Genomic DNA, 8,414 nt, shown 5'->3' with positions numbered 1-8,414 from the left:
TTGAGGATTTCTGCCTCCTCCCCGCCACCGCCTCCCATTTCCCTCCCCCTCCCCCAATCAAGTCCCTCTCCCTCATCAGCTTGAAGAGCCATCAGGAACCCCCCCTGGTTTTCATTTCAGAAAGAGATCCCTGAATCTAATATCCTTTGTTTAGAGACTGACATGACCAGTAACAACTTGTAACCAACTCCCCTAAGTGATGACGAACATCTATGAACAACCAAAAACCACCCAGCCCACCTCTTGGTAACGTGGGCGTTGTGTCTGATTGTGTGAGACTAATCTTTAAACTGCTGTGGCATGTCAGCCACCGGCACAGCTTAGCTTAGCGCATGGCACCGCCACACCGCGCTGGAGGCTGGCTCCAGCCCGCCTTACAGACTGCAAGACTAGAAAACCACATCTGGCTACTTGTCCGGAGATTTTCTTAGCTTTCTCCAGCCCTGTTTAGATATTCGAGCCCCATGTTGTATGCCATTTGTAGACAGATTTTTCTTTGGGTGACCAGCTTACAAAAAATGACGTGGAGACTTACTATTAATTATGAGAGCTTGGTCATAGCTTAGGCTTGTTTTTAACTAGCTCTTATAATTTAATGTTAATTTTTATTCATTTACTTTCTGCCTCGTGTCTTTATTATCTCATCTTCCATAGTGCCCATCCTACTTGTTCTGCATCTCCTGGTGTTTCTGCCTTTTTCTTCCCAGTGTCCTTTCTGTCCAGAAATCCTGCCAAAGCTGTTCCCACAGCAAATGACAGCCAGAGAAACTCCAACCTAACCCGACTGGCTGCCCCCAGGTCCCACAGTCCTTGCCATCCACAAAGTTGACTGTAGAGGCACTGGAGAGATGGCTCAATGGTTAAGAGTGACTGGCTGCTCTTTCAGAGGACGCAGGTTCAATTCCCAGCACCCACATGGAAAGTCACAACCATCTGTTACTCTAGTTCCAGGAGATCCAACACCCTCTTCTGGCTCTGTGAACAATGCACAGATGTGATTCCAAGACATACATGCAGGCAACACGAACACAGAAAACAAACAAACAAAAAAAAAAACCCAAAAAAAAAATTAATTGGCCATACAGACAGACAGCCCTTGGTGAGCACCCAGCCCTTGTTCAGAGAAGAGTACCTGGTCCTTTTCAACAGCAGGTTACAAGGTGGAGAAGGAATTCCCGTCAGTGTATAGGTGTGTGTCTTGCTGGGGCCTTCACACATCTGTCTGTCCTGTCCTACAGGGATCCCCCCAGCCAGTGGCACTGGGACCCTGCAGATCTACCTCATTGACATCAACGACAATGCGCCACAGCTGCTGCCCAAGGAGGCACAGATCTGCGAGAGGCCAGGCCTCAACGCCATCAACATCACTGCAGCCGACGCCGACATGGACCCCAACATCGGCCCCTACGTCTTTGAGCTGCCCTTCATCCCCACCACAGTAAGGAAGAACTGGACCATCACCCGGCTAAACGGTGAGCCCACCCACAGAGCCCTGGCCAAGCAGAGCCGGGATCTAGGATGTGGCCCAGGATCCATCACCAAGGAGGAGTGAACCACACAGATGGGGAACAGCCCCCGCCCTCCCAGAGAGTTCACACACAAGGCTGGGGATATGGCCCTGTACACTCCCATCCCCACCACAAACCCATTCATTTCTTCCTAGTACCTGGCTGTTTTTTAGACAGAGCCTAGCTTGGACCATGCTGGCAGTCACTGTGGGTGGACTAAAAGCACCCTCTTAGGAGGTACCCCTTGCTGTTACCCCTAGGACAGGGTGACCTCATTCTCAGGTGTGGCCAGTGTGTACCTGTGAATGTGTGCATGTGTTGTGTGTACATATGAGTGCATGATGTATGTGCATGTATATGTGTATGTGTGAGAGAGATTTTCGTGCTACTCGGTGACTACCTACAGAAGTCTTCCTTGGGAAGGAGAGCCGACGATTGGCTCAGCGTTGCTGTTCCTCACTCCAGGTGACTATGCCCAGCTCAGTTTGCGCATTATGTACCTGGAGGCAGGGGTCTACGACGTCCCCATCATCGTCACGGACTCTGGAAACCCTCCCCTGTCCAACACGTCCATCATAAAAGTCAAGGTGTGCCCGTGTGATGAGAATGGTGACTGCACCACCATCGGTGCCGTGGCTGCAGCCGGCCTGGGCACGGGTGCCATCGTGGCTATCCTCATCTGCATCGTGATCCTGCTAAGTGAGTGCTGGCTTTGTGGGCTTGGGCTTCGTGGGCGCAGGCATCCTGTCCCACAGACAGCCAGGGCGGAATGAGATCCAAGCCTCTCTACAGTCACTTCACTCAGCAGTTTCCTATCTATTCCTGAAGTCCAGCAACACTGTCCACACGGGCTATGAAAGCAGGATCTCCCACCTCGTCACTCTAGCCCAGACGGAGGGCCAGCCTGCCCAAATCTGGTCCATCTTTGGACTCTGCCTCCCAAAGGCCCCTGAGCCCCCAGGCTGGCCCCCTCCTGGGCCTCCAGTATCTGCAGGCCACTCTCAAATGGACACGGTGGGAATGACAGTCCCTGTCTGTCAATATCCCAACTCCAGCCCTTGTCTTCCCGTGGCTCTCTGAACAGGATTCAGGGCTATGGGGAACAAGAAGGATGCTCAGAAATGACCCTGGGGTGCCATCTTCCCCCCTGGACAGCTGACCTGGTCCACAGTAGCACAGAGACCACAATAGCAGCCGTGACGGATGGCCAACATCCCCTCTCCCAATCACACTGAGCTAAAGGGTCTCCACCATGTATGGGAAAGGACTGAAGACCAAACATCAGGACCCCAGCTTAGACCAGAATGAACCACAATATGACCACTCCATCTCTAGGGGTCCCTCTAATGGCATCTGATTCTAAGGCCTTTCACCAGACAGTGTGGTGTCTTCCTTAGGTAGGATCAGAAACAGCCCCCGGGTGGGGCTGGGCGAGGGACGTATGTGCGCAAACATGCCCACATATGCATACAGTGCTCACAATGCAGCCCCACTTCTCGTAGCCATGGTCCTGTTGTTCGTTGTGTGGATGAAGCGGAGGGAAAAGGAACGACACACAAAGCAGCTGCTCATCGACCCTGAGGACGATGTGCGTGACAACATCCTAAAGTACGACGAGGAGGGAGGCGGCGAGGAGGACCAGGTGAGCCCCAGGTCTCAGCCTCCCTGCTACAGTCTCTCCCGAGTATGTGCTGGGACCTGGGCAGACTATGCAGGCTCTATCAGCATCCTCCTCCCTCTCCAACCACCTCCCCATTGCTGTCCTGGAGAAAACAGGCCAGAGTCTTCTGGGGACGCCAACACCCACCTCCTGGATACTCCCAGTGGGGGGCTCTCTGACCAGAGTGGGTGATCTTCACAGAGCTAGCTAGTAGCTACAAGGAGGACCCAGCCCTTTCCCATCAGCTCTAAGGGTGCAAGGTGGCAGTGCAAGGCTGCTGAGCTGCAGGCGGGAAAGGTCACCTGCCAGGAGGGAGTTCCTGGCCTTGGCAAGGCCGCTGGCAGACATAGACTCCATGGCTAGATAAGAAGTGGAGTGCGTGGAAGGGACAGGCCTGGGGGTGTGCTTAGAGACTGGTACAGTGGCACCCTCTGGGCAGGTGACAAAACTGAAAAGGTTGCCCTGCCTATTACCTCCCCGCACTCCAGTTCCCCTGACTCACTTGGCCTCCATCCCCAGGACTATGACCTCAGCCAGCTACAACAGCCGGAAGCCATGGAACATGTGCTGAGCAAGGCCCCTGGTGTGCGGCGGGTGGACGAACGGCCAGTAGGTGCCGAGCCCCAGTACCCAGTCAGGCCTGTGGTGCCCCACCCAGGCGACATCGGAGACTTCATCAATGAGGTATGAACCTTGGGAGGACCTGAGCAAGGAGTCCCCTTTCAAAGGAAATCCTACACTCAGAGCTCTACAGGGCCAGAGGCGGCCAGACCTCCTGCTGCATGGCTGAGGGTGCCTCTGAGGAGGCCTAAGGTTCCCAGTTGCTAGGGGGAATTGGGACCATTTAGGCCCCTTTGCCTGCAGTAACAGAAGGAAGACCTAGTCTCAGGAGAAACAGCAAAGCAGCAATACAGCTTTTGGACACACAGAGCCAGTGCAGCTGGGAATAGCCTTCCCACCCACACCGGAACCCTGGTACCCAAGAAAACTGACCTGCATGTCTCTCCTCAACCATCTCTGACCCATCCCCATCACAACACAAAGGTGGGAGTCCACGCACCCCACAGAGCCCTTCCTGCCTTCAGCGTTAGGCTGTATTAAAGACCTAACAAGACCTCCACACCTTAGAGAAGCTTGGTCTCTTAAAATTGAGCCAGGAAAGGCTCAGGCTGCATGTCACACCACCCCATCTCTTACAAAGGTTTTGAAAGGGAAACAAATGGCTGTCTGACAGCAGAGCTTTGGCAGGTGGTGGCTGGATCTGCAGCGGGAGATCTCTGGCTCAATTAACCAGGGAACTCGCCATCTACTTCCAGGCTGGAGCAGCTGTAGGGCAGAAAGGGATTGCGGGGAAGGGAATGAGAAGTTCCCTTTTGGGGCACGTGGTTAGCCATTGCTAGGAGTAACCAAGAAAAAATTGAGCTTCAACATGTCAGATGACCTCTTAAAGCCAGCCATCCTTAGGATCAGTAACACTGGGAGAGGAGAATCTAGAAAAACTGTTACTATACTTCTGGAAAGCAAATTACTTTTCTGTCAGGAAATGTTGTTCAACCAAACGTGTGCCTGGCTAACACCTCTGTCCACCTTCTTCTGCAGTAAAGCAAAAAGAAACAGGGAGAGCAGCTTCCCTGGGGTCCCATCTGTGACCCCGCCTAACCACTAGCAAGCAAGTGGGAATGGATGGGTTGTAGCTTTACTACCAGGTCCTCAAGACTCATTGCATTTGAAGTGGGGTCAGCAACACTTATACTTCAGCCAGTGGCAGATTCTCTTACATGATAACCCAGGTTGTCAGTCAGCAAACATCCAGAAGTTTCCTCAGAACATTCATAGGAGGAGATATCACCAAGGTCTGAAGTTACCTGAAAGCCATTTCTTAGGGTTTTTATTGCTGTGAAGAGACACCATGACCACAGTAACTCTTGTAAAGAGTTTAATTGGGGTGGCTCGTTTCAGAGGTTCAGTCCATTATCATCATGGTGGGGAGCATGGAGGCATGCAGGCAGACATGATACTGGAGGGGAAACTGAGACATAGGAAGTCAACTGAGACACTGGGTGGATCCTGAGCATAGGAAACCTCCAAGCCCGCCCCCACAGTGACACACTTCCTCTAACAAGGCCATACCTACTCCAACAAAGACACACCTCCTAATGGCGCCACTCCCTAGGAGCCTATGGGAGCCGATTACATTCAGACCACACAGCCACTGACACTCAGACAATACCATGAGCAACAAGATGTTTAGACCCTACAAAGCAGGCTCCACCAACCTCCAACCTACAGTCCACAGCCCGTTGTCAGGTCACTCAGAAGAAATTACAGAGAGTAAAGACACAGGCTATGAGAATCACAGTCTCTTCCCAGGGCAGAGGTGGGGGAAAGTGCACTTAGGAGAACAGGCAAAGCGTTCAGTACGCAATGGAGAATGAGAAAGAATGAATGAAAAATAATAAAACTCCCAACTGAAGAAGGAACGGATGGGGGGGAATAAAAAGTAAATAAAAAGATCATGAGGAGAAAAAGAATTAAGAGTGTGAAGGCTGAGGGACAGGCTCAAGGGGTAGAGTCCTGGCCTCAGAGCGAGCACAAGGCTCTAGGTTCAATCCCCAGCTCTGCAGAGAATTGAACATGGTGACTCAGTCATCTGAACGCCCTGGGCTGAATAAACTCATCATCTCCCCGACCCATACCACAACCCTAACTCTAACCCAACTCTGCCTAACCCTATACCTAACCACGTTCCAACCCTAACACTACACACGGCCCAGTCAGTACCCACCTCATTCTTTTTTTTAAGTTTTTGGTTTTTTTTTCTTTTAAATTTATTTATTATGTATACAATATTCTGTCTGTGTGTATGTCTGCAGGCCAGAAGAAGGCACCAGACCTCATTACAGATGGTTGTAAGCCACCATGTAGTTGCTGGGAATTGAACTCAGGACCTTTGGAAGAGCAGGCAATGCTCTTAAACACTGAGCCATCTCTCCAGCCCCCGCCCACCTCATTCTTGATGCTGCCAGTGGCTCTGAGCTTCCTGGCCCTACACTCCTTGCCCTTTTTTCTCAGATTTATATATTTTATTTTATGCGTATGGTACTTCCCCTGCGTATGTCTGTGCACCGTGTGTATACACAAGGTCAGAAGATGGAGCGAGTCCCCTAGAACTGGGGTTAGAGATGGTTGTGAGCTGCCGTGCAGGTACTGCACGAGCGGCAAGTGCTCTTTACCACGGAGCCATCTCTAGCCCTGTGCTCTCATGCAACACACATTGTTTGGTCCTTGGAAACACCCTGCAGACAAACATATGCAGCAATTACTGAGTACCTACTGTATGCAAGATCCTGCCCTCCTCCCACGGGCTGACAGCACACACTCCACCCTAACCCCTCATCTCTATGATCTCCAGGGACTTCGAGCTGCTGACAATGACCCCACGGCACCCCCCTATGACTCTCTGCTAGTCTTCGACTATGAGGGCAGTGGTTCTACCGCAGGCTCCGTCAGTTCCCTGAACTCCTCCAGCTCCGGGGATCAAGATTATGACTACTTGAATGACTGGGGGCCCCGGTTCAAGAAGCTGGCGGACATGTATGGGGGTGGTGAGGAGGACTAACCAACCTCACCCCTCCCGCCAACATGAGAAGGACACTCGAGGCCGAGCAGCGGGACTGAGCCAAGGCACTGGATTTGTCCTGGTGTCAGAGGCCCCCTCCCCACTGCCATCCCCCAAGTGGAACTGTGCAGTACGAACATAGGCCACCAGGCGCCCACCACCACTGCGGCATCTCAGTAGCCACGTACCGCAAAGGGAGAGCCAGAGGCACAGCCCTAACTTGAATTTCTTACAACAAAAGCACTGTTAGAATAATAAAAAAAAAAAACAAAAGTGCCTTTTGGTACACGTGACAGATTCCCTAACTCAGGAGTGACTGAAAGAGGAGACAGCCCAAGGCCCCAACTCTGCCCACCCTGCCCACAGCCCTGACCCCATCTGGTCTCCTCTGGAGGTCACACACAAGGAGTGGGAGAGAGTATGTCTTTTTTTAAAAAGTCTTTTATTAAGAAAAAAGGGGGGGATGGCTTATTTGCAAAAATAGTATGGGGTCCAGATGGCCACAGCTTTTGTCATGCCCGGTCAGTGTCTCCTGGGCCCTTTGGGCTCTCCAAGGCTGCTAAGTGAGGACCAGACTTTCCGGTGCCAAGAAGCACTGGGCTAGCCCAACCCCATCAGCAGAGACTTCTGTGTGGACTCGGCTTTCACCTGAACTCATGTCCTGCCCACCGAGATACTGTAAATAGCAGGGGTGGGTGCGATGCCGAGGGGCCACCCCAGTTGGTCCTCGCCCCTGCATTTGGCCACTGCCCTGTCCACCAGAAAGCTACTCTGGACCAGCTGTCACCCCCAGTACCACCAAATGGCTTTGGTCCAGGACAGCGTGTTGTCCAGAAGCCACAGCATCCTGCCAAACCCTGGCAATACCCTTCACGAGGGATCCCGGTGAAGGCACAGCAATCACAACGCCCCTCAACGGAACCCCCAAATGCTCTCAACACACTCCCCAGGCTGTGCAGACAACAGAGAGTAGAGCCTGTCAGACGGTGGCAGCTGCTGGGCCTCCTTGGGCCCATTTAGCCCAAGCTCCTGCCTGGTGCCAAGAACTGCTATAGATGTCAGGACCTATTCTAAGTGGCCAGTGAGAGGTTCTCTTACTGTGCCCACGTGACCACAGATGCTCTGGCTTGGACCCACGTTTCCATTGTTCTCTGGATCTGGCATTGCACTTTCCGTGGGTAGCTTGACGCAGGGCAGGCTGGGCAGGGTGACCATGTCTGTAGGACAGAGAATAGGCTACAGACAAGGACTGTGAGACATGGCAAAGCTGCCTTTTTCACCAGAGGGGAAAACAGGCCTAGGACATTCACATGTCTGGGCCTAAAGGAGCCCTGGGATGGGGCAGAAAGGCCGCACTGGAGGGGCACCCTGTGCGGTCAGCTTCTTGGCTCCCCAAGAAAGAGGCTGAGAGCACTGGTAGCTTGGTGTCTGGGTCTCCTTTGGGAGACAACAGAAGTCCCAGCATTGATGAAAAATAAGTTCCTCCCGGACCCCCAGCCTATACCTACTACTAGGGGCCAGGATGACTTTGAAAGGTCTGCGGGTACCCAGGAGATAGCATGCGCCCAGCTAAGTCATGGTTCCTCATGGCCTCTGGCTTTATACTATGGCTAGGTTCACCCCCTTC

General features: G+C 52.6%; 1 protein-coding gene across 1 annotated transcript in view; it reads left to right on the top strand.

The window, feature by feature from the left end:
* The window catches only part of Cdh4 (cadherin 4), a 471,330-nt gene extending 464,271 nt beyond the window's left edge, over nucleotides 1-7,059 (top strand). Inside the window, exons 11-15 of the mRNA XM_026787264.1 lie at nucleotides 1,239-1,472; nucleotides 1,974-2,207; nucleotides 3,011-3,150; nucleotides 3,688-3,852; nucleotides 6,581-7,059. Of these exons, the coding sequence (XP_026643065.1) occupies nucleotides 1,239-1,472; nucleotides 1,974-2,207; nucleotides 3,011-3,150; nucleotides 3,688-3,852; nucleotides 6,581-6,787 (980 nt within the window). The 3' untranslated portion in view covers nucleotides 6,788-7,059. The remainder of the gene's footprint in view (nucleotides 1-1,238; nucleotides 1,473-1,973; nucleotides 2,208-3,010; nucleotides 3,151-3,687; nucleotides 3,853-6,580) is intronic.
* Nucleotides 7,060-8,414: the final 1,355 nt, after the last annotated feature.

The sequence above is a fragment of the Microtus ochrogaster genome, linkage group LG8 (genome assembly GCF_000317375.1).
Source record: "Microtus ochrogaster isolate Prairie Vole_2 linkage group LG8, MicOch1.0, whole genome shotgun sequence".
Classification (NCBI taxonomy): domain Eukaryota; kingdom Metazoa; phylum Chordata; class Mammalia; order Rodentia; family Cricetidae; genus Microtus; species Microtus ochrogaster.
Note: the sequence above shows the minus strand (reverse complement) of the source record. Positions and strands in the feature narration are given on the sequence as shown.